General features: G+C 44.8%; 1 protein-coding gene across 1 annotated transcript in view; it reads left to right on the forward strand.

Moving 5' to 3' along the window:
• Window positions 1-11326, forward strand: part of GPR176 (G protein-coupled receptor 176) — a 172628-nt gene extending 161302 nt beyond the window's left edge. The window contains exons 2-3 of the mRNA XM_063948018.1: window positions 2265-2517; window positions 8001-11326. Of these exons, the coding sequence (XP_063804088.1) occupies window positions 2265-2517; window positions 8001-9111 (1364 nt within the window). The 3' untranslated portion in view covers window positions 9112-11326. The remainder of the gene's footprint in view (window positions 1-2264; window positions 2518-8000) is intronic.
• Window positions 11327-27214: the final 15888 nt, after the last annotated feature.

Below are 27214 nucleotides of genomic sequence, written 5' to 3' on the forward strand. Positions count from 1 at the left end.
TTAAAACTGAAATCTACATTGCAGTGTAGTGTAAAAATAAAGCAGCCAGTATTTACCCTGCACAGAAACAATATAACCCACACAAATCTAACTCTCTCTGCACATAATATATCTGCCCCCCCTGCAGTGCACATGGGGGGGGTCATTCCGAGTTGATCGCTCGCTGCCGTTTTTTGCAGCGCAGCGATCAGGTCTCTACTGCGCATGTGTATCACCGCAATGCGCATGCGCGTCGTACATGTACAAAGCGGATCGTTGCTGAGCGATGGATTTAACGAAGAATCCATTCACACAGCCGATCGCAAGGAGATTGACAGGAAGAGGGCATTTGTGGGTGTCAACTGACCGTTTTCTGGGAGTGTTTGGAAAAATGCAGGCATATCCAAGCGTTTGCAGGGCGGGTGTCTGACGTCCATTCCTGGACCAAAAAGACTGCAGTGATCGCAAGGGCTGAGTAAGTCCAGAGCTACTCAGAAACTGCACAAAATGTTTTTGCAGAGCTCGACTGCAAAGGCGTTCACACACTTGCAAAGTGAAAATACACTCCTCCGTTGGCGGCGACTATGCGTTTGCACGGCTGCAAAAAGTAGCTAGCGAGCGATTAACTCGGAATGAGGGCCATGGTTTTGCCTATCTGCTAACAAATTTGTTGCTACGATCAGGTCTGAATTAGGCCCTGAGTTTGTATTATATGTATACTTGGTTAACTTGTCTTTATATAATGTGGAACAATTTGTTTTGGATACACACATGTCACAGTGTAATGTACATGCATCCCGATGGAGTACAGAGATGCATTACAGATTTGGATACACAGTGTCTGAAATATACTGTGTTGGGCATTCCTGGGCAGGGACTGAGACGGAGGGGGGGGGACTATGCAGATGCATGGAGATGTTGTAATAGGAGTGCCGCGGGGGTGTGGTTCATCAAATCGACAGTGTCTAGGTCGACAATGTTTAGGTCGACCAATATAGGTCGACAGTCACTAGGTCGACATGGATGGAAGGTCGACAGGGTTTCTAGGTCGACAGGTCTAAAGGTCGACATGAGGATTTTTTTTTTTTGTGTGTGTCGTTTTCTTCGTAGAGTGACCGGGATCCCAAATTATTGCACTGCGTTCGCTCGCCATGCTTCGGGCATGGTGCCTTCGCTCCGCTACCGCTTCGCTCGGCACACTTTACCGTTCCAATCGTAGTCCACGTGGATCGTTAAGTATGAAAAAATTCAAAAAAAGAAAATAATGTGAAAAACTCATGTCGACCTTTAGACCTGTCGACCTAGCACATGTCGACCTAGAAACCCTGTCGACCTTCCATCCATGTCGACCTAGTGACTGTCGACCTATAGTGGTCGACCTAAACATTGTCGACCTAGACACTGTCAAACTTCAGACCGGATCCCGTGCCGCGGGAGTGTCGCTGAGAGCTGCTACATATAGAGATGCTCATCAGCTCATATAATGTGCCATACTCAGTCCCTGCACATTGGGATGCACGGAAGTACACCAGGGAAGGGCTTTGTAGCAACATTGGCATAAAGTCACAGCCGTGACTGCATCCGACACAGAATCAGGCTCTTTGTCTTGTATTGTATCCCCAAACTGCATTTAAAAAATAAAATAAAAGCTATACAAAAAAAGAAAAATATGAAAAATAACATATTTGAAAATAATTCTGTAATAAAAAGAAGCTTTATTTAAATAATAAAGTTAATTAATTGATTTTGTGGGACTATCGGCTTTCTTGTTAAATAGGCTTCCCCAAGCTTTCAGTAAAGCAGCTGTCACCCTCAAGGACCTTGATAGGTGAGAAGAAACCCTATCTCTGGTGAAAACACCCTCTTCTCCAGGGGTGGGCTTTTCTCCCTTCAAAATAATCCCCCCCCCCCCCCCCCACACTAAAAAAAAAAAAAGAGACGATATATGTACTAAAGTGCAAGTTTTATTAGAAGTAGAGAAGCCGATCAGATTCACCTTATTTATCTACCACCTTCTAAAGGATAATAGTTGGAATCTCATTGGTTGCTGTGGGCAACATAGTCCACTTCTATAAACCTACACTTTGGTAAATATACCCCTAAGTGATAGAGATAAAACAGCAGCTGTTCCAAGGAAGCCTTAAACCTGTTCATTCTTCAATTTGTGAATACATTTTCTGTAAGGCTCCCTATATTGTTGTTCTTTTACAATGACAATAAAGAATATCCTATTCTATTTTCCATGTAGTACTATTTTATATATGTCACTTATTTTCTGTTTGCAGGAAACATCATTGTCCTTTGGTCAACTTGCAGAACAACTGTCCTCAAATCTGTGACCAACAGATTCATGAAGAACCTCGCTTGCTCTGGCATCTGTGCCAACTTGGTGTGTGTGCCTTTTGACATTGTGCTCAGTGCTAGCCCACAGTGTTGTTGGTGGATTTACACTCTCCTCTTCTGTAAGACCATCAAATTCTTGCACAAAGTCTTCTGCTCTGTGACCATCCTTAGCTTTGCTGCCATCGCCTTGGACAGGTAAATACAGATGTCCATAATTTGCTAGGTCTTCTGCAACTTGTTTCTGTCTCATGCTATAGCAAATTGTGCCATGTTGTGATACACATTCCCCAATGCTAGGTAGGTAGCCTTTACTAACCTCATCCTTAATTAAACTCTGTTTAAAACAAGTATAGTATGTGTTTAAACAAATGTACAGAGACTTTATTCAAGAGGTTCTCAAGCGTGGGACTCAAGGCACCCCAACTGTCCGGGTTTTAAGTATATCCAAGGCTCAGCACAGATCGTTAAATCAAATTGACTGAGGTACTAATTAAGTTACCTGTGGCCAGGCATGGATATACTTAAAACCTGGACCATTGGGATGCCTGCGTTTGAGAAGCTCTGGCTGCAATGGCTTTGAATAAAACGGGATCCGGTCTGAAGATCGACACTGTCTAGGTCGACAATGTTTAGGTCGACCACTATAGGTCGACAGGGTTTGAAGGTCGACAGGGTTTCTAGGTCAACATGTGCTAGGTCGACAGGTCAAAAGGTCGACATGAATTTTTCATTTTTTTTTTCTTTTTTTAAACTTTTTCATACTTAACGATCCACGTGGACTGCGATTGGAACGGTTATCTGTGCCGAGCGAAGTGCGAGGGGACACGGTGCATTAATTCGGCTTCCCGGTCACTGTACGCAGAAAACCACACAAAAAAAACCACACAAAAAACTCATGTCGACCTTTTGACCTAGCACATGTCAACCTAGAAAGCCTGTCGACCTTCAAACCCTATAGTGGTCGACCTAAACATTGTCGACCTAGACACTGTCTGTCGATTTGATGATCCACATCCGAATAAAACACAGAGAAAGCAGAGTTAAAGGGCTACTACAGCACCACCTGGTGGTGAGCATAGTGCTCTTGAATTTGAGCAGCCCTACATTCATTTACATTCTGTCCTCATTTCCATGTAGAAGTTGCTGCTAGACAGATGTATCTTTGTGCATAACGGTGGTCACTCCGAGTTGATCGCTCGCTAGCTGTTTTTAGCAGCCGTGCAAACGCTATGCCGTCTCCCACTGGGAGTGTATTTTAGCTTAGCAGAAGTGCGAACGAAAGGATCGCAGAGCGGCGGCAAACTTTTTTTGTGCAGTTTTAGAGTAGCTCAATACCTACTCAGCGCTTGCGATCACTTCAGACTATTCAGTTCCTGTTTTGACGTCACAAACACGCCCTGCGTTCGCCCAGCCACGCCTGCGTTTTTCCTGGCACGCCTGCGTTTTTCCGAACACTCCCTGAAAACTGTCAGTTGACACCCAGAAACGCCCTCTTCCTGTCAATCACTCTGCGGCCACCAGTGTGACTGAAAAGCTTCGCTAGACCCTGTGTGAAACTACATCGTTCGTTGCAATAGTACGTCGCGCGTGTGCATTGCGCCGCATACGCATGCGCAGAAGTGCCGTTTTTTTACCTCATCGCTGTACAGCGAACTAATGCAGCTAGCGATCAACTCGGAATGACCACCAACAAAGGAAGCACAGCATAGAGTACTAGGCAGAGGAGAACAGATAGATTCCCTCACATGATCTGAACATTAAACATATTCCAAAGAAGGTAACACTTTTCTTCCGTTGCTGTTAATTGATTTTTTTTCTCATATAACAAACATACGAGTTGCCTTCACCTTTGCTCAGGTAGCATACTGTCTGTGGCTATTTTCAGACAAGTCACCATTGTCATCATCAATGTGCGCTTGCACCTCCCTATAGCAGGTTTGCATGACCCGCATCTAAGTGAGCACACACATTCATAACTCAGCATTGATGAATAGTCTTGTGCTCATTTTCTGAGCTTGCTTTACATTCATCTATGCATCAGCCCCAATGCATTGAATTGGTCAGCCACAAGAACAGCAACACTAACGAATACCTCCAGAGATATCCATTAAAAATCTGTAACTTTCTGGAAATTTGGGACAACTAATGGCTGTGGCTTTCCCCTCTAATGGCAGGTGTAGCAGCAGTCTGTCATATTTACTCTCCCGGTAATGATGAAAACGTATAGCTAACATATAGCTAGCATTTTATTGTATATACAACATTGTGTACAGAATGTGAAAACTAAATACAGTAATCTTTCCATTCCCACCATGGACCTAACTGTGTGGAGTTTGTATATTCTCTCCATGCCTGTGTGGGTTTCCTCCGGGTACTCCGGTTTCCTCCAACAGTCCAAAAATATACCAGTAGGTTAATTGGCTCCCAACAAAACATTTTTTATCCTAGTGTGTAAGCTTGTTTATGTACATGGGCAGACTAGATGGGCCGAGTGCTTCTTATCTGCCGTCACATTGTATGTTTCTATGGGGTACATTTACTAAGCAGTGATAAGAGTGGCGAAGTGAGCCAGTGGAGAAATTTCCCCATCAACCAATCAGCAGCTCTGTATTATTTTATAGTATGAAAATTATAGATGTTACTTCAGTGCTGATTGGTTGATGGGGAAATTTCTCCACTGGCTCACTTCTCCACTCTTATCACTGCTTAATGTATCCCTATGTTATAGAAGACGATATCTTTATATAGAATAGTAAAACACAGCTTGATACTTACGACAGAATCAATGCAACTATATTAAGCAAAATAAAAATGTATGAATGTCAGACAAATGATATAAACATTTGTTTTAACTGTGATGAATTTCATGTGCTTGTAGAAGTTGCAGTAAATAGGCCATGCATTCCCAATCACAGTCCTCAAGGCACACTGATGCCGCTTTTAGATCGCAATGCTGGGTCCCAACCGGGAATTGTAAATGGGTCCTTCCCGGGTGGGACCCGGCTTTGTACCCTACACACCACAATCCCGACCCGGCAATATGCAGGGTCAGGTTGCCATCCGGGGATGGAGCCAGCATCGGGGGAGGGTGCACCTCTCACTATGCAGAGAACGGGTACCTGGTCGCATCCATCCGGGTAACCTGTTCACACTGCGCCTGACCAGGGAATAACCCTTTTTATAACCCAGGTTGAATTACCAGGTCAGACGACCCGGGAATACGTCCATGGACCTGGCAATATACCGGCAATATACACCCCTGAAGTACTTAGGATTAGTAAAGCACAGTAAAATGCATACTGTAAGAAAGTCACATGGTGCCTAATTCAGCTTCTGACGCTGATCTGCAAAAATTGCTGTGAAGCGATTCCTGCACATCAGCGCATACGCGTATCGTGGTCTTACACTGCATTCTCTTCAGAACGTAGTTTAAGATTTGGAGAGGGGCAAAAATGGGGTGTCGATGCTGCGTTTTGTGGTCATCAACGCTCAATTTTAGGGGTGCAACATCGGAGGCGTGTCCAGACCGTTGAAGGAGGGGTGGGCTATGGCAGCTGCGTGACATTACAGGCAGCCACTGCGACCCTAAACATGGCGGCCCTCCAACTGCCTACGCAGCTTGCTGCGTAGGTAGGGGGCTACCTTAATCATATAGCAATGCGCTGGCATATTTGCAGAGAGGCAGGGTCTGGCATGCACGGCGGTCTTGCCCTGTCTTGTGCGGACCCCCGCATGTTAATGAAAAGAGTTGTCGTTTTTTTCCGCAAAGTTACAACTGAAGCTGAATTAGGCCCATAGGGGGTCATTCCGAGTTGTTCGCTCGCTAGCTGTTTTAGCAGCCGTGCAAACACTATGCCGCCTCCCACTGGGAGTGTATTTTAGCTTAGCAGAAGTGCGAACGAAAGGATCGCACAGCGGCTACAAAATATTTTTGTGCAGTTTCAGAGTAGCTTCAGACCTACTCAGCGCTTGCGATCACTCCAGACTATTCAGTTCATGTTTTGACGTCACACACCCGCCCAGCGTTCGCCCAGCCACGCCTGTGTTTTTCCTGTCACGCCTGCGTTTTTTTGATCACTCCCTGAAAACAGTCAGTTGACACCCAGAAATATCCACTTCCTGTCAATCACTCTGCGGCCAGCAGTGCGACTGAAAAGCTTAGCTAGACCTTGTGTGAAACTACATCGGTCATTGTGAAAGTTCATCGCGCGTGCGCATTGCGCCGCATACGCATGCACAGAAGTTCCTTTTTTTTTTGCATCATCGCTGCGCAGCGAACATTTTCAGCTAGCGATCAACTCGGAATGACCCCCATGGTGCGGATGACTTGCAAACTATAAGGATTATGATGATAGGTGTAATTTAACATTTATTTAGTATAGCAACAGGTCTAATGCAGTGGATTCAGAGCAGATTTATCTGGTCTTCTTACAGTTGTGTCCAGTGTAATACATAATTTCTTTATTTTAATATTTTCATTACAGAATGAGTATTGGGTGTGATGAATACAGATAGAAAGGGCTGTGTGGATAGTGGATGAAGCTGCATAACATAATGAGGAAATGTAGTCTTTTGCTGTAAGGCAGATGCATATATTTCAGGGGGAAAAATGCTGGACCTGCGGCAAACGTTGATAATGCAGGTGATGTGTATAGATAATGCAGGTGATGTGTATAGATAATGGTATTCTGTCTCCTTCCATTAGGAGGCTGTAATACATTTTACCACACTAAGAATATGCCCAATACATGTTTGTGCATGTTTATGGGTTCCTAACCTGGGGGGCAGGGAAGAATGGAATATAAAATGGTATTAGGTGTGCATGAACATTATTCCATACAGATGTTAGAGTTGGGCATTTTCACCAAATGTGGGACCCACCCATCTGCGCATCTTGGAAGTGTTGGGAAAGATTTAAGTAAATCTCATGGGCAAAAGTACCACCTGCAATATTCTTTGGGGGAATTTGATTCAGTTCTTTGTGGTACTTTGCTAATTCTTCTGCCAATTCTTTTGTGCTGAAATTAATTTTTTGGGAATCGGTATGAAATACCTCCAATCAAAATCCCGACGGTCAAAATCCCGACAGCAATTGACCGACGGTCAAAGTCCCGACAAGTTCAAAATCCCGACATGGACAAAATACCAACATTTAAAATACCAACAAGGTCAAAATACCGACATGTAAAATGCCGACAGGCCAAAATACCGACATGCATTGTTCATTGTTTTTTGTGTGTGTATGTCGACATGGACACCATATAAGTGTACCGCGTCCCCTCGCATGGTGAACGCACTTTGGGCACGGTGCCTCGCTGCGCTCGGCACACTATTATATTCCGCCTCCAGGTCCACTGGGATGGTAGAATATGAACAAGTCGGTTTCAATTAAAAAATCACGAAAAACTCATGTCGGCATTTTGATCTGTCAGCATTTTACATGTCGGTATTTTGACCTTGTCGGTATTGTAAATGTCAGTATTTTGTCCATGTCGGGATTTTGACCTTGTCGGGATTTTGACCGTCGGTCAATTGCTGTCGGGATTTCGACCGTCAGGATTTTGATTAGAGGTAAATTGACTGCATCCCATTTTTTGTTATCAGTTATATGAAGGATAATCGAGCACAGATTTGCTTTTGTTTTTTTGCTAACCTAAACCTGTGTTGATTCACTGCAGGTATTACTCTGTCTTGTACCCTCTCGAAAGGAAGATATCAGATTCCAAGGCAAGGGACTTGCTGATCTACATCTGGACTCATGCAGTTGTTGCCAGTGTTCCTGTTTTTGCTGTGACTAATGTGACTGACATTTACGCCATGTCAACCTGCTCCGAGTCTTGGGGCTATTCTCTGGGTCACTTGGTGTATGTGTTGGTGTACAACGTCACCACCGTTTTAGTGCCAGTAGCTGTGGTTTTCCTATTCATGCTACTCATCCGCAGAGCGCTGAGTGCCAGCCAGAAAAAGAAGGTGATCATAGCAGCTTTGAGGACACCACAGAACTCTATATCTATACCATATGTATCCCAAAAGGAGGCTGAACTACATGCCATGCTGCTGTCCATGGTTCTGATATTTATTCTCTGCAGTGTTCCCTATGTAACATTGGTTGTTTATCGCACTGTGCTCAATGTGTCTCATATCTCAGACTTTCTAATGCTCACAGCCATCTGGTTGCCCAAGGTTTCCCTTGTCACCAATCCCTTACTTTTCTTGACTGTCAACAAGTCTGTGCGCAAGTGTGTGGTGGGCACCATAGTGCAGCTTCACCGGCGCTATAGTCGAAGGAACGTTGTCAACCTGGGATCAGTGGCAGAGGTGAATCTGGAACCCAGTGTCCGCTCAGGAAGCCAGCTTCTAGAGATGTTCCATATTGGACAACAACAGATCTTCAAGTCTGTTGAGGATGAGGAGGAGAATGAGATTAAGTCAGCAGCTGCCCGAAGTTACAAACTGACGGAAACGATGCCAAGTACAAGCCTAGAGGTAGAAAACACTTTGGTACAAAAGTTAATTTCACAGAGTGCCGAATCTGCAGCACAAGTTGCCCCTGTGATGCCTGGTGAAGCTGAAATGCTCAATGACAAGTACTCCATGCAGTTTGGATTTGGGCCCTTTGAATTGCCACCACAGTGGTTGTCTGATAAACGTAACAGCAAGAAACGACTTTTACCTCCTCTTGGAAATACACCTGAGGAACTTATCCAGACCAAGCAGCCCAAATGTAAAGTTGAACGAAAAATAAGCAGGAACAATAAAGTTTGTATTTTTCCTAAAGTAGATTCTTAGCACAGCCTAAATCCCCAATCCCCAAAAGATCCTATGGATCTGAGCTCCAGTCTTGTTCCACATGCCAAATAGTGCACACAACAGGAGGGAGATGCACAATCAAAGTGTTCCTTACTATCATGGACTGCGTGTGTGCAGTGGAGATTTCCTTTTGTGTGCTCTCTGTACAACTGTGACATTCTGTGAAAAATCACAGACGATCACTTCCTATTAATATGGTGCTGTCACTCTGTTTGCTACTTTGCTCCCACAATCAATTGTCAATAGAATTGTACAAATAACCCATTTATTTCAAGATAATCCCTACATGACCACAGGTTAGCAACTAAAAATCAGTAATGTTAAATAATAAAGTTCTTAAAGTGAACCAGTCATCCCCACATAATTTGACAGGCTAACTATGGGTTCAGTTGTATCTATCATGGCTTATTCAGAATGGAGGAAGCCACTTTGTGGCCTGGACCAATGTTCATGTAAATGCAGCCTGTCGGTTTAGTAGGGACTTGTGACATCACTGAAGAATGCTATGCCTCGTACCTCCAGCAATGACATTAATTCATGGGGAATTGATAGGCTGGTTATCTCCTTATGGAGTGTCACGGAGCACTTTTCTTTTAAACAACCACCAATTTACTCTACTGGTGGTCAGAGTGCACTAGAAACTGTCGTTCAGCAATCAGTGTATAGCCACAAGTTGCCTATCTCTTCCTTATGGGGTAAAATCTTAAAATGAGTCACATGCTCTTAAATGTCCCTCTGCCCCCATAACTTATAAACTTTCATGTTTTTGCTAACTTGTTCCTTTTAGCAATTGCAAAACTAGACTTGCATGTCCACTGGACAATTTGTTTGATTTGCTGGCATGCAACTAATATTGCAAATGTATTATCTGAAACTGATTTTCTTAGTTTTTTTTTCAATGTAACTTCAATGTAATTTAGATCTGATCGCAGCAGTAAATTTGTTAGCCAATGGGCAATACCACATGCACTGCAGGGGAGGCAGATATAACATTTGCAGAGAGTTAGATTTGGGTGGGTTATTTTGTTTCTGTGCAGGGTAAATACTGGCTGCTTTATTTTTACACTGCAATTTAGATTTCATTTTGAATACACCCCACCCAAATCTAACTCTCTCTGCACATGTTATATCCCCCCCCCCCCCCATCCCTGCAATGCACATGGTTTTGCCCATTAGCTAACAAATTTGCTGCTGATATTAGGTCTGAATTAGGCCCTTTATTTTGACACAATTTGTATAAATGTATGTTGTCCATATGTCTGGCTGATTACACAATGCAGGAAGAGCAACTTTTTGACTTTATTTTGGGGCGACAGCACCAAAGACAGAATTTATACAGATGTTGTCTAAGGTTACAGAACGATTAAAGCAGGCATATTACCTTTTTACGTTTATTTTCTTTGGTGTTTGTACTATTTTTACTATTTAAATGCAATGTAGACTGTTTATCAGCATAGAGGAAGAGCTTTGTTCCAATATCACCATAAGAACCTCTCATGTTTGCCCCACACAGATGAGAACATGCAAAACTTCTATTTTTCAGATGTCTTTATAGGCCAGTAAACCTCTGCAGTGTGAGGTGAGTGGGATTTTTTCCAAGCTGATGTCCTAGTGCACCCCCTGTTAAATGTTGCATCTGTCATTTGGTTTTGCACCAGCAATAGTAAGTCTGCGTGATCTGAAACCCTTTTGCTATGTATCTCTTGCTGTATAATGTCTTAGCCAATCCAACTTTACAAACAGGATGAGCTGTGAAACTTTTGTAACTCCGGACTTTTACTTTTATATAGAGTGACATTACAATGCTAGCACAAAATGAGCATTGTTCAGTTTCTTTCAGATACAGAGGGTTCCTGTATACTATCTAATGCTCATCAGCACTGTGATTCAATTGGAGATAGAGCTATGAAGTATCAGGACACGTCGGTATGATGGAGAAACTGACAGCTCTTTTAGTGCATGCACGTAAACTAACTTTTTTATCGCTAATATCAATTGTTTATCCTTTTTAATTTATAGATTTGGTATCCTACACCTTATAATATGCACATTGAGTAGATGTCTCATGATATGTCTGTAGATTGCAATAAACATGATCTATTGAATGATGTAATATGTCTATAATGAATGGAACAACTATGTTTCATTGTACAGTTGCCTATTAAAGTATCATACTCTGTTGAGCTACAGATTATTTGTAAAGACCATCCTTTGTGAAGATCCTAAAATAAGCTATTCCCGTGAAAAATCATTTAAAAGGACACTATCAACTACACGGCACCAGTGGTTTCCAAAAGAGGTCTCTACTGAGTGGGTTTACTTAGGAGGGACGGATTGGATTTTGAATAATATTACATTGAGCGTAACTGTTTTGTGTTTTCATTTTCATCAATGTGGGAGCACTGGGCATGAGTTTAAGGGTATAGCAACTGGAAAAAGCTTGGTAACCAATCATCTGTACCATCTATTTATGTATAAAATAAAGATACTCCAGTCTCCCTACTGTTTTTATGCAACACCCAACCTCCCACAAATCTTCTTGCAGTTCTCTCAGAGTGATGTAGAGTTCTCTCAGCCTTATGTAGACTATAGGTACTATTACAATTACACCACCATATGGAGTTTTTAAAATTAATATTATGGTGTCCATAATCATAAATAAAAGATCAACATTTTCTGCATCACTTTAATGACATGAGTATACTGAGCCTATGTAGGTCGGTGGTGATAGTATGCCCATCTTGTTCAGCATGGTGGCACATATGTGTATTAAAATCAAAACCTGTTTCCTCTCCATTCTCTCTGGAAATGCAGTGCAAATACATACACACACATAACACAACTAAAGGTCCCCATACACTTATGCAACTTCTCCGAGGGAAGAAGTTGCATAGGATTCCCTTTAGCTCCCCAGGAGCTTCCCGGACAGCAGGATCACATACGATACATCATATGCGGTCCTTTTGCATATGATGTATCGTATGTGATCCTGTCCAAGGCTCCGATATCTGACAAATGTATAGTGTAACCCTTGCGATCTCCGATCCGATGAGCACGATACCGCGCACCGGATCGGAATCGGAGGTAAAACACCTGCGATTTGCCACTTTTCATCCCGATTTCTCTGCCCGATCCGATGAAATCGGGCCAAATCGCACAAGTGTATCAGAACAGTACTTCATAATAGGATCTCCTTAACAGGCTCGAGAAGTACAAGGCACCAGACAGGTATCCACTCATTCTCATGATTAAGATCTAGTGACACCAGAGTAAAACCAAGGCATTTTCCAATGTGCATCCAGTGTGTTTCGGAAATGAGGGTCTCGGTACTACACCGTTTTATTTTTTATTGCCATGATTAGTGTTTAGAGCAGGCATGTCCAAACTGCGGCCCTCCAGCTGTTGAGAAACTACACATCCCAGCATGCCCTGACACAGCTTTAGCATTCTCTGACAGCAAAACTGTGTCAGGGCATGCTGGGATATGTAGTTTCACAACAGCTGGAGGGCCGCAGTTTGGACATGCCTGGTTTAGAGAGACTCTTACATTTCAAAGAAGTCCAGCAGAGGGCAGCATGGTAATACACTAGGATAGGATTTACCACACTTAAAATTAGAGCTGTGTTGCATGTGGTTCATTGTGCACTATAGGCAGTAAAATAAATGAAAGTCCAGTTAAACATGTAGGAAATGAAACAAGCATGATTTATAGAAGATTTCCACCTATATAAATCTGGAATTTGCCCTACAAAGAGTAGAACAGGTTATCAACAAAACTTGGGGAAGAGAGTGACAATGCCACACCAGTCACCTGGGCCTCAAAACTCTTTTATAGAAGCACCAAGTCACTGGTAGGGTTGCCACGCACCTCATGCGTCAGCAATTCCTGGAGATCCACCCCGCCTATTCCAACCAACCGACACCAAGCAATGTTCATGTAAATAAAATGATGTACCATATTTATAAAATAGTAAATGTATTTTATTAGAAATACACAGATGCATTAGAAACACGCACATGCTCAGCCAGCACAGTGGGAAGCAGAACAAGGGGCAACGTGATACCTGCAGGACCACCGGACTAGGCTGCACACTGGTAAGATCTGTGATGCTAAGTCCCGATTCCTGACATAATCTTGGTAACAGCATATCTCCCAACTGTCCCGATTTTCACGGGACAGTGCCACTTTTTTGGGTCTGTCCCGCTGTTCCACCCGTGGGCCGCAGTGTCCCGCGGTGGAGGGGGGGGGGGCAGTTGGGAGGCTCCTGTCATCGCTGACCTGCTTAGCAGAGCAGTGGTGAATGCGCACAGCATCTATTCACTGGAGACAGAGAGAGAGGGGGCATGCCAGCAGCTCACAGAGCGCTGGGCATGCCCCCTAAGTAATGAAAATTGGGGCGTGGCTCGCAATCGCGGTCCCTCCCATGAAGCCATGCCGCTTCAATAGACCACACCCCTTTTCGGGAACGCGCAGTGAAGACAGGCTCGGCTCCCCTATTTTTCCACATAAATTCTCTAAATGCCGAGCCTGAACAGGGAGGGCCTGAGGTTATGACTATGTTGATGCCTGGTGGACATTACTCCAATGGTTAGTGTCATACTCACCTCTCCTGTCCAGCTGCTGCTCGATCCATCGTGGCCATGGCCGCCACCGGCCGCCGCACCGTCCCTATCCCCACCATCCCCTCAGGTCTGCGTCCGCGCGATGACGTCCATGAAGTTTGACGCACAGCGACGCAGACCTCCTCTTCCGGACGGATGGGTGGGGTCACGTGGGGGCGGGATGCCGGGACCTCCGCTCCTGTTATTATCGTCCGGAGGCCGCAGCACAATGCACGGCCGCACAATGTACAATGACACACGGGGGGGGGCGTGGCGGGTCCCGGAATCCGGGAGAGAGCAAAAGCCTCCTGGAGGGTTGCCACCAAATCCTGCAGAATCCAGGAAATCCGGGAAAGTTGGCAACACTAGTCACTGGGCATCCTGGACCCACTTCACCTCTGGGGCTTATACCTAATGAAGTGGTGCCACTTCTGCCAAAGCCTACTAAATAGTACAAATGTCCAGGACCCCTGACGCATAAGAGAGAACAGCAAATTAAATGCCACAGTAGCCACTAATGTTCTTGCAGTGATTGGCAAAATAATTTGTGCCTGACACATCACGACTTATTATGTGGCTAGAGCACTGATTGGACAGCAGCTGCAGCCATCTAGTTAATATTGTTGATAAGCTGGTCTATAAGTAGCTTTTACACAGGCGCTGGGAGTGTGAATATTTCCAACTGTGCAATGTCCGGGATCCCTGCCATTATACTAGTTGGGAGTTTATAATATAACATTTCATTTGGACAGACAAATGCTACTCAATAATAATAGTTTTAACTGCGATCAGCCATCTTTTAACACACTCAGGGCAATATGTAATAGCCTGTGATGTGCAGGTTGTGCGGAAAGTTCTGCCAGTATGCCCGTATTTTTAAAGCAGCAATTGTGTACAAGGTAAATCTGACCTGGTTTTGTCTTGTAAACAATTGCTACTTTAAAAATGCAGTCATACTTTTACAAGGAAAAACTGACCTGGTGTTGCTTGTAAACAAATCATACTTGTCTACTTTTCAAACCTAGTTTCTGGGAGATTATAGTAGGTAGTGTAATGTGCCATGAGTCGGTGGTGGTGGTGGTGGTAGGGCAGGGATGGGGAACCTTCGGTCCTCCAGCTGTTGTTGAACTACACATCCCAGCATGCCCTGCAACAGTTTTAGCATGGCCAAATGGCAAAACTGTAGCAAGGCATGCTGGTATGTGTAGTTCAACAACAGCTGGAGGACCGAAGGTTCCCCATCCCTGTGGTAGGGGGTGTCATTCTCCACCCAAGTGGTATGTCTAAATCCGATAGAAATTAACAATGAAAACAACTTGGGCGCTACCACAATCAAAATAAACTTGTAAGGGGACTCTACCATAAAAAGTTCATAAATGTTTCCAGAAAGATGTAGAAAGTCCAAAAGGTTTGTAACAAAAGTCCCCCCCAAAAACGGACTTTGCTTGTGGGTCTCTCGACCTGGAACAATATTTCTGAAGCTTCTTGTTGAGACGTGATGCCATCATGTCCACTTGAGGAACGCCCCAACAACTTGCCACCTCTGCAAAGACTTCTGGGTGGAGGCCCCATTCTCCTGGATGCAGATCGTGTCTGCTGAGGAAGTCTGCTTCCCAGTTGTCCACTCCCGGAATGAAAATTGCCGACAGAACTTTTGCATGTCTTTCTGCCCAGAGGAGTATCTTTGTCACCTCTGCCATTGCCGCTCTGTTTTTTGTTCCGCCTTGACGATTTATATAAGCTACTGCCGTTACATTGTCTGAATGGATCTGTATGGCACGACCTTGAAGAAGGTGTGCCGCTTGATGAAGACTGTTGTACACAGCTCTCAACTCCAGAATGTTTATGTGAAGGCGAGTTTCTTGACTTGACCATCTTCCTTGGAAGCTTTCGCCTTGCGTGACTGCTCCCCACCCTCGGAGACTTGCATCCGTGGTCACCAGGATCCAGGCCTGAATCTCGAACCTGCATCCCTCCAGGAGGTGAGAAGTTTGTAGCCTCCACAGGAGCGAAATTCTGGCTTTCGCTGACAAGGTTATCCTTTGATGCATGTGGAGATGCGACCCGGACCACTTGTCCAGTAGGTCCCACTGGAAGACCCTGGCATGGAATCGGCCATATTGTAGTGCCTCGTAAGCCGCTACCATTTTCCCCAACAGGCGAATGCACTGATGAATTGATACTGTTCTTGGTCTCAAAAGTTGTTTGACCATGCTCTGGATCTCCTGAGCCTTTTCCACCGGTAGAAATACTCTCTGTACCTCGGTGTCCAGTATCATTCCCAAAAATGATAATCTCATTTTGGAGTTGATGATCCAACCGTGCTGTTGAAGCACCTTCAGGGATAACGCTATGTTTTGGAGTAGCTTGTCCCTGGATCTCGCTTTTATGAGGAGATCGTCCAAGTATGGAATTATGTTGACTCCTTGTTTGCGAAGGAGAACCATCATCTCCGCCAACACCTTGGTGAATATTCTCGGAGCTGTGGAGAGCCCGAACGGTAATGTTTGGAATTGGTAGTGGCAATCCTGAACGGCAAACCTCAGGTATGCTTGATGTGGCGGGTAAATGGGGACATGCAAGTAAGCATCCTTGATGTCTACTGACACCAGAAATTCCTTTTCTTCCAAGCTGGAAATCACCGCTTTCAAGAATTCCATCTTGAATTTGAACCTTTTCAAATAAAGATTCAGAGATTTTAGGTTTAAAATCGGTCTGACCGAGCCATCCGGCTTCGGCACCACAAACAGGCTTGAATAAAAGCCTTGGTTCCTTTGTTCGGAAGGAACCAAGGAAATGACTTTGTCTTGACATAATTTGTGTATTGCGTTCAGGACATTTGTGCTGTCCTGAGCAGAAACTGGCAAGGCTGATTTGAAAAATCGGCATGGGGAAGGTCTTGAAATTCCAACCTGTAACCCTGGGACACTATCTGTAATATCCAAGGATCCAGGTCTGAGTGAAGCCAGACCTGGCTGAAAAATAGAAGACGTGACCCCACCCGATCGCACTCCCGCAGAAGAGCCCCAGCGTCATGCTGTGGCTTTTGCAGAAGTAGTTGCTGACTTCTGCTCCTGGGAGCCTGACGGTGTTGTAGATTTTCTACCTTTTCCTCTCCCTTTTCCTGTGAAAAAAGGGGTACTCTTAGCCTTTTTGTATTTGTTGGGCCGAAAGTACTGCATAGTATGAGAATGATATATTTTTTTAGCCGGTGCAGCTGCCGACGACAGAAATGCTGACTTGCCAGACGTAGTAGTTGATATCATGGCATCTAGTTTCTCTCCAAAGAGGGCCTCATCATTATAGGGGAGCGCCTCAATATTTCTTTTAGATTCAGCGTCAGCATTCCATTGGCGGATCCATAGGGCCCTGCGGGCTGAAATCGCCATAGCAGAGGCCCTTGAGCCCAGTAAGCCAACATCCTTCATAGCCTCAACCAAGTAACCTGCAGAATCTTTGCTATGACCTAGAATTTGCAGCATATCATCTTTATCGACCGTGTCAATATTAACAATTAAATTGTCTGCCCACTTTTCCACTGCGTTACCTACCCACGCAGAAGCAATTGTGGGCCTGAGTAACGTACCCGTAGCAACATAGATGGACTTTAAAGTCGTCTCTAATTTGCGGTCAGCAGGTTCTTTTAATGAAGCTGACCCTGGGGCAGGTAAAATGATTTTCTTTGACAACCTCGAGACTGAGGTGTCTATCATTGGGGGTGACTCCCACTTACGCCTATCCTCTTCAGGGAAAGGGTATGCTACCCGCAACCTTCTAGGGATAACAAACTTCTTTTCCGGGTTAGCCCAGGAATCCTCAAAGAATGTATTTAAGTCCTTAGATGGAGGAAAAGTCACCACTTGTTTTTTATTTCATTTAAAATAATCTTTTTCCTGAGGTGGAGGTGTTGTGTCAGGAAATTCCAACACCTCTTTTATAGCGACTATCATACATTGAATCCTCTTAGCCAGTTTGGGATCTACCCCCCTCAAATCTCCAGTGTCAACTTCAGTGTCGGAATCTGTGTCAGTGTCCCTCTGCATAATTTGGGCCAGAGACCTTTTCTGGGAAAAGGAGGAGTCCCGAGTGGGTGACGTGGAGGAATCAGCAAACAGAGCATCCTCCACAGACTGTCTCCATTGCTTTTGTCTGTTGTTCAGACTCAGAGAATTTCTTTGCTAGCTTAGACATATTACTGCAGCTTTCTCACCCATACAGGCTCAGAACACTCTTGTGTTTCCAAAATGGGTTCCTCTGGGGAAGAACTTACTTTAGACATGGTACACACGTGTACAGTCACACCACTCACACACAGGGGAGATATTGGGGACAGATCTACCTAAAGTCTGTCAGAGAGACCCAGAGGGAATTGCCAGTCCACACCATGCGCCCTATATGTATTGCATACAATAAATAGACAAACACAGCGCTTTTTTTTCCAATATGAAGCCCGCAGACTTCAATATACTATGCGCTCCCCTCCCCTTCTATAACACCCTGGTACTTGTATCAGCGATGTGTGAGGAGAAGCAGTGTCCAGGATCAGCGCTCCGGCGTCTCTGTGAGGAGAAAATCGGCGCCAAAGTGTTACTAGCAAGTCTGAGGAGAAGTCCCGCCCCCTGTAATGGCGCGGTTCAGCCCCAGTAATACATGTGTATACTGGCAGGGGTATGTACACCAGCGGCTCCCTTGTGTGTACTTTATCGCCAGTGAGAGTAAGGATTTGTTTTCCATGTCCCTCAGAACGGTCCCCCCCCCCCCCCCCCCCCGCGCGCCCTGCACTGGTACCTTAATGCCGCCATGATGACCGGAGGGCCCCTCTCTGCAGGTCTCCCGTAAATAATCACCAGCCTTCTGACTTCTGGCTCTGTTAGGGGGTGGCGGCAGTGCTCTGGGAGTGAGCAGCAGCCAGGCAAGGGCTGTGTTCAGTACCCTTCAGGAGCTAATGGTGTCCTGTCAGCGGAAGCAGAGCCATTGAACTAATTGAGAAGTTGGTTCCTACTTCCCCCCCTAAGTCCCACAAAGCAGGGAAGCTGTTGCCAGCAGCTTTCCTGTAAAATAAAAAACCTAACAAAGTCTTTTCCAACAGAACTCTGCGGAGCTCCACTGGTGTGCATCCAGTCTCCCGGGCACATTTTCTAAACTGAGGTCTGGAGGAGGGGCATGGAAGGAGGAGCCAGTTCACACTGTTAAAGTGCCGAAGGCTCCTGCGGAACCGCATATACCCCATGGTACTAAAAATGACCCCAGCATCCTCTAGGACGTAAGAGAAATAATATGTAGCCAAAATACCTTGTGAAATTCTGAATACAAAAAACTAAACAATGCAATGTCCACTGCTCAAAATTAGTAAAGAACCAGGAAGACATAAAAGGAGATTGAGTGAGGAGGGGGTTAAGAGGGGGGAGGGGGGGAGAGGAGAGGACATATAAGATAAGATAAAATAAAATAATATACAGAAGAAATTTTTTGCATCTTTCACAAGCTTTCCGACACATTTCAGTGGAGAAGATACATTCCATAAGTTTAGTTTAAGTATATCTCATAACTGCACATTTGTACAGTTGTTGTAGGTAAACCGATAGTTAAAGCTATAGTAACAGAAATTACTTGTAGATAATGTAATATTAGACGAAATCAATAGCTGAAGGAGGGTCTCTGAGAAATATATGGAAATGTGACAAAATGAACAGTAGAGAGGAAGCATAAGTAGAGGTAAGTACAACAGAGATAATCCAAGATACCCAGGATAGGCAATATAGCATATTCCACAACGAAAATGAGTCATCCATTAGAGTGTCTTGGGATGTCTATCACAGCATGTATTTGATTTTGTAATTCTATAGGCTTTGATGATATGAAGGCACCCCATTTCCTAAGAAATTTAGATATGCCCCTTTGAGGGTCAGAGGACAGTTCATATCTATCAAAATACATGTATCTCATTAGAAGATCATCGACCACTCTTGAAGGTCGGACTGTGTTTGACAATCCACGAATTCAGTATCACCTTTTTTGCAACTGTCACAAAAATAAAGAAAGAGATTAACGTTTTTTTTAAGGCAGCCAAGTTCAAAGTGTCAAAATTGGCAAAGAGCAATGGTATAGGATCTAATGATACATTCAGAAGGAAAACCGTGTTAAGATAATTAATAACTTAATACCAATATTTTTTAATATGTCCACAGGACCAAAGATTGTGAAACAGATGCAAAAGATGCACCACATTTTGGACATCTCCCTGATTCCCCCTCTACAAAATACCTGTTCCTTTATTTTCAGAGAAGATTATTTTATTAGTTTATCATAGAGAAGTCTGGGTTTATATTTATTATTGATATAACAAGAAATTATCGGTTGTAGGGGATCTAGAGAAATATCTGTTTCTGGCATAGTAGGTAGTGATAGGGCGTAATGGGCGACCTGCATGAGAGCAAATAAACAATTGCTGGGGAGATTAAATTCTAGTTGTAAGGTCTGGAATGACTTTATTGTACCTCTCGAGTTGAATACCTGAGATATAGTTCTGAGGCCTTTTGTAATGAGCCTTTGGTAAGTTGGATTTTCAATCCCAGGCATAAAAGCAGGGTTTCCCCAAATCGGTAACCAATCTTTCCTGAGTGTTTTTGTGTAATTTAGCGTTCACTGCATTCCATTTTTCATAAACATCTCTAAACAGTAGGTTGGTATATATATGGTTAGGGATTAGTTTCCTCGGGGTCTGTAAGAGAGCTCCCGGGGAATAAGGAGAGAAAACTTCACATTCCAAATCAAAGTCTGTGTAAGTGCTACGTTCCATTACCCAGTCAAGGGCGAATTGAAAAGGAAGTGCTCTTGAATATTGAGTTAAATCTGGAAGTCTTAATCCTCCATCTTTCTTGTGGCACCTCAACTTCCAGGAAGCAATTCGAGGTTTCTTAGATTTCCAGATAAATTTAGAGCAAACAGTTATAATATGTTTTCTCTATCGTCCTAGTGGATGCTGGGGTTCCTGAAAGGACCATGGGGAATAGCGGCTCCGCAGGAGACAGGGCACAAAAAGTAAAGCTTTAGGATCAGGTGGTGTGCACTGGCTCCTCCCCCTATGACCCTCCTCCAAGCCTCAGTTAGATTTTTGTGCCCGGCCGAGAAGGGTGCAATCTAGGTGGCTCTCCTAAAGAGCTGCTTAGAAAAGTTTAGCTTAGGTTTTTTATTTTACAGTGAGTCCTGCTGGCAACAGGATCACTGCAACGAGGGACTTAGGGGAGAAGAAGTGAACTCACCTGCGTGCAGGATGGATTGGCTTCTTGGCTACTGGACATTAGCTCCAGAGGGACGATCACAGGTACAGCCTGGATGGTCACCGGAGCCTCGCCGCCGGCCCCCTTGCAGATGCTGAAACGAGAAGAGGTCCAGAATCGGCGGCAGAAGACTCCTCAGTCTTCTTAAGGTAGCGCACAGCACTACAGCTGTGCGCCATTTTCCTCTCAGCACACTTCACACGGCAGTCACTGAGGGTGCAGGGCGCTGGGAGGGGGGCGCCCTGGGAGGCAAATGAAAACCTTTTTTGGCTAAAAATACCTCACATATAGCCTCCGGGGGCTATATGGAGATATTTAACCCCTGCCAGAATCCGTTAAGAGCGGGAGACGAGGCCGCCGAAAAAGGGGCGGGGCCTATCTCCTCAGCACACAGCGCCATTTTCCCTCACAGAAAGGCTGGAGGGAAGGCTCCCAGGCTCTCCCCTGCACTGCACTACAGAAACAGGGTTAAAACAGAGAGGGGGGGCACTAATTTGGCGTTAGAAATCTATAAAAAAGATGCTATAAGGGAAAACACTTATATAAGGTTGTCCCTATATAATTATAGCGTTTTTGGTGTGTGCTGGCAAACTCTCCCTCTGTCTCTCCAAAGGGCTAGTGGGTCCTGTCCTCTATCAGAGCATTCCCTGTGTGTGTGCTGTGTGTCGGTACGTGTGTGTCGACATGTATGAGGACGATGTTGGTGAGGAGGCGGAGCAATTGCCTGTAATGGTGATGTCACTCTCTAGGGAGTCGACACCAGAATGGATGGCTTATTTAGGGAATTACGTGATAATGTCAACACGAGCCAAGGTCGGTTGACGACATGAGACGGCCGACAAACAATTAGTACCGGTCCAGACGTCTCAAAAACACCGTCAGGGGTTTTAAAATGCCCGTTTACTTTAGTCGGTCGACACAGACACAGACAGGGACACTGAATCCAGTGTCGACGGTGAATAAACAAACGTATTCCTTATTAGGGCCACACGTTAAGGGCAATGAAGGAGGTGTTACATATTTCTGATACTACAAGTACCACAAAAGAGGGTATTATGTGGGATGTGAAAAAACTACCGTAGTTTTTCCTGAATCAGAAAAATTAAATGAAGTGTGTGATGATGCGTGGGTTCCCCCCGATAGAAAATATGGGCGGTATACCCTTTCCCGCCAGAAGTTAGGGCGCGTTGGGAAACACCCCTTAGGGTGGATAAGGCGCTCACACGCTTATCAGAACAAGTGGCGGTACCGTCTATAGATAGGGCCGTCCTCAAGGAGCCAGCTGACAGGAGGCTGGAAAAATATCATAAAAAGTATATACACACATACTGGTGTTATACTGCGACCAGCGATCGCCTCAGCCTGGATGTGCAGAGCTGGGGTGGCTTGGTCGGATTCCCTGACTAAAAATATTGATACCCTTGACAGGGACAGTATTTTATTGACTATAGAGCATTTAAAGGATGTATTTCTATATATGCGAGATGCACAGAGGGATATTTGCACTCTGGCATCAAGAGTAAGTGCGATGTCCATATCTGCCAGAAGATGTTTATGGACACGACAGTGGTCAGGTGATGCAGATTCCAAACGGCACAAAGGTGTATTGCCGTATAAAGGAAGAGGAGTTATTTGGGGTCGGTCCATCGGACCTGGTGGCCACGGCAACTGCTGGAAAATCCACCGTTTTTACCCTAAGTCACATCTCTGCAGAAAAAGACACCGTCTTTTCAGCTTCAGTCCTTTCGTCCCTATAAGAGTCATATCTGCCCAGGGATAGAGGAAAGGGAAGAAGACTGCAGCAGGCAGCCCATTCCCAGGAACAGAAGCGTTCCACCGCTTCTGACAAGCTCTCAGCATGACGCTGAGACCGTATAGGACCCCTGGATCCTACAAGTAGTATTCCAGGGGTACAGTTTGGAATGTCGAGACGTTTCCCCTGCGCAGGCTCCTGAAGGCTGCTTTACCAAGGTCTCCCTCCGACAAGGAGGCAGTATGGGAAAAAATTCACGAGCTGTATTCCCAGCAGGTGATAATTAAAATTACCCCTCCTACAACAAGAAAAGGGGTATTATTCCACACTATATTGTGGTACTGAAGCCAGAAGGCTAGGTGAGACCTATTCTAAATCTAAAAAAATTTGAACACTTACAAAGGTTCAAATCAAGATGGAGTCACTCAGAGCAGTGATAACGAACCGGGAAGAAGGGGACTATCTGGTGTCCCGAGACATCAGGGATGCTTACCTCCATGTCCCAAATTTGCCCTTATCACTAAGGGTACCTCAGGTTCGTGGTATAAAACTGTCACTATCAGTTTCAGACGCTGCCGTTTGGATTGTCTACGGCACCCCGGGTCTTTACCAAGGTAATGGCCGAAATGATGGTTCTTCTTCGAAGAAAAGGCGTCTTAATTATCCCTTACTTGGACGATCTCCTGATAAGGGCAAAGTCCAGGGAACAGTTGGAGGTCGGAGTAGCACTATCTCGGATACTGTTACAACAGCAGGGGTGGATTCTAAAGATTCCAAAATCGCAGCTGATCCCGACAACAAGTCTCCTGTGCTTAGGGATGATTCTGGACACAGTCCAGAAAAAGGTGTTTCTCCCGGAAGAGAAAGCCAGGGAGTTATCCGAGCTAGTCAGGAACCTCCTAAAATCAGTGCATCATTGCACAAGGGCCATGGTAAAAAAAATGGTGACTTCCTTCGAAGCAATTCCAGTCGGCAGATTTCATGCAAGAACTTTTCAGTGGGATCTGCTGGACAAATGGTCCGGATCGCATCTTCAGATGCATCAGCGGATAACCCTATATCCAAGGACAAGGGTGTCTCTCCTGTGGTGGTTACAGAGTGCTCATCTTCTAGAGGGCCGCAGATTCGGCATTCAGTTTTGGATGTTGGTGACCACGGAGGCCAGCCCGAGAGGCTGGGGAGCAGTCACACAAGGAAAAAATTTCCAGGGAGTGTGATCAAGTCTGGAGATTTTTCTCCACATAAATATAGCTAAGGGTAAATTTATAATGCTCTAAGCTTAGCAAGACCTCTGCTTCAAGGTCAGCCGGTATTGATCCAGTGGGATAGAACATCACGGCAGTCGCCCACGTAAATAGACAGGGCGGCACAAGAAGCAGGAGGGCAGTGGCAAAAACTGCAAGGACTTTTCGCTGGGCGGAAAATCATGTGATAGCACTGTCAGCAGTTTTTCATTCCGGGAATGGAAACTGGGAAGCAGACTTCCTCAGTAGGCACGTCCTCCACCCGGCAGAGTGGGAACTTCATGGGGAAGTTTTCCACATAATTGTAAACCGTTGGGAATTACCAAAGGTGGACATGATGGCGTCCCGTCTGAACAAAAAACGGGACAGGTATTGCGCCAGGTTAAGAGACCCTCAGGCAATAGCTGTGGACTTTTCTGGTAACACCGTGGGTGTACCAGTCGGTGTATGTGTTCCATCCTCTGCTTTTCATACCTAAGGTACTGAGAATTATAAGACGTAGAGGAGTAAGAACTAGACTCATGGCTCCGGATTGGCCAAGAAGGACTTGGTACCCGGAACTTCAAGAGATGCTCACAGAGGACTTATGGCCTCTGCCGCTAAGAAGGGACTTGTTTCAGCAAGTACCTTGTCTGTTCCAAGACTTACCGCAGCTGCGTTTGACGGCATGGCGGTGGAACGCCGGATCCTAAGGGAAAAGGCATTCAGGAAGAGGTCATTCCTACCCTGGTCAAAGCCAGAAAGGAGGTGACCGCACAACATTATCACCACATGTGGCGAAAATATGTTGCGTGGTGTGAGGCCAGGAAGGCTCCACGAAGAAATCTCAACTCGGTCGATTCCTGCATTTCTTGCAAACAGGAGTGTCTATGGGCCTCAAATTGGGGTCCATTAAGGTTCAAATTTCGGCCCTGTCGATTTTTCTTCCAGAAAGAATTGGCTTCAGTTCCTGAAGTCCAGAAGTTTGTCAAGGGAGTATTGCATATACAACCCCCTTTTGTGCCTCCAGTGGCACTGTGGGATCTCAACGTAGTTCTGGGATTCCTCAAAACACATTGGTTTAAAACCAGTCAAATCTGTGGATTTGAAGCATCTCACATGAAAAGTGAACATGCTCTTGGACCTGGCCTGGACCAGGCGAGTGTCAAATTGGTGGTTTTTTTCTCAAAAAAGCCCATATCTGTTTGTCCATTCGGACAGGGCAGAGCTGCGGACTCGTCCCCAGTTCTCTCCCTAAGGTGGTGTCAGTGTTTAACCTGAACCAGCTTATTGTGGTGTCTTGCGCCTACTAGGGACTTGGAGGACTCCAAGTTGCTAGATGTGGTCAGGGCCCTGAAAATATAGGTTCCAGGACGGCTGAAGTCAGGAGAACTGACTTGCTGTTATCCTGTATGCACCCAACAAACTGGGTGCTCTTGCTTTTAAGCAGACTTTTGCTAGTTGGATGTGTAATACAATTCAGCTTGCACATTCTGTGGCAGGCCTGCCACAGCCAAAATATGTAAATGCCCATTCCACAAGGAAGGTGGGCTCATCTTGGGCGGCTGCCCGAGGGGTCTCGGCTTTACAACTTTGCCGAGCGGCTATTTAATCAGGGGCAAACACGTTTGTAAAATCCTACAAATTTGATACCCTGGCTAAGGAGGACCTGGAGTTCTCTCATTCGGTGCTGCAGAGTCATCCGCACTCTCCCGCCCGTTTGGGAGCTTTGGTATAATCCCCATGGTCCTTTCAGGAACCCCAGCATCCACTAGGACGATAGAGAAAATAAGAATTTACTTACCGATAATTCTATTTCTCGGAGTCCGTAGTGGATGCTGGGCGCCCATCCCAAGTGCGGATTATCTGCAATACTTGTACATAGTTACAAAAATCGGGTTATTATTGTTGTGAGCCATCTTTTCAGAGGCTCCGCTGTTATCATACTGTTAACTGGGTTCAGATCACAGGTTGTACAGTGTGATTGGTGTGGCTGGTATGAGTCTTACCCGGGATTCATAAATCCTTCCTTATTGTGTACGCTCGTCCGGGCACAGTACCTAACTGAGGCTTGGAGGAGGGTCATAGGGGGAGGAGCCAGTGCACACCACCTGATCCTAAAGCTTTACTTTTTGTGCCCTGTCTCCTGCGGAGCCGCTATTCCCCATGGTCCTTTCAGGAACCCCAGCATCCACTACGGACTCCGAGAAATAGAATTATCGGTAAGTAAATTCTTATTTAATATCTTTCGCAGTTACTTTAAGAGGAAGCAGTTGCATAAGGTAAGTCAGTCTAGATAAGAGAACCGTCCTGAACACTTCGAGTCTACCTAAGAGGGATAACGGTAAATCATGCCAATTCACCATCGATTTTTCCATTTTGGTTATAGCCGGAACAAAATTAAAATCATACAGGTTATTCCATTTGTTTGGAAAATGAGTCATCCATTAGAGTGTCTTGGGATGTCTATCACAGCATGTATTTGATTTTGTAATTCTATAGGCTTTGATGATATGAAGGCACCCCATTTCCTAAGAAATTTAGATATGCCCCTTTGAGGGTCAGAGGACAGTTCATATCTATCAAAATACATGTATCTCATTAGAAGATCATCGACCACTCTTGAAGGTCGGACTGTGTTTGACAATCCACGAATTCAGTATCACCTTTTTTGCAACTGTCACAAAAATAAAGAAAGAGATTAACGTTTTTTTAAGGCAGCCAAGTTCAAAGTGTCAAAATTGGCAAAGAGCAATGGTATAGGATCTAATGATACATTCAGAAGGAAAACCGTGTTAAGATAATTAATAACTTAATACCAATATTTTTTAATATGTCCACAGGACCAAAGATTTTGAAACAGATGCAAAAGATGCACCATATTTTGGACATCTCCCTGATTCCCCCTCTACAAAATGCCGTCTCTGGCTCTGTGAGACATAGGCTCTATCCACTGTTTTCACATGCACTTCTTGTAAAACGGATGCACAGACAGTACGAAGAATTGTATCATATTGTTCAAATAAAGTTTTGTCGCGTGATAAGAACGGTATGTCTGTTTTCCATGCTGCGTGTACCTGTTCCTTTATTTTCAGAGAAGATTATTTTATTAGTTTATCATAGAGAAGTCTGGGTTTATATTTATTATTGATATAACAAGAAATTATCGGTTGTAGGGTATCTAGAGAAATATCTGTTTCTGGCATAGTAGGTAGTGATAGGGC

The sequence above is a fragment of the Pseudophryne corroboree genome, chromosome 12 (assembly GCF_028390025.1).
Source record: "Pseudophryne corroboree isolate aPseCor3 chromosome 12, aPseCor3.hap2, whole genome shotgun sequence".
NCBI lineage: Eukaryota > Metazoa > Chordata > Amphibia > Anura > Myobatrachidae > Pseudophryne > Pseudophryne corroboree.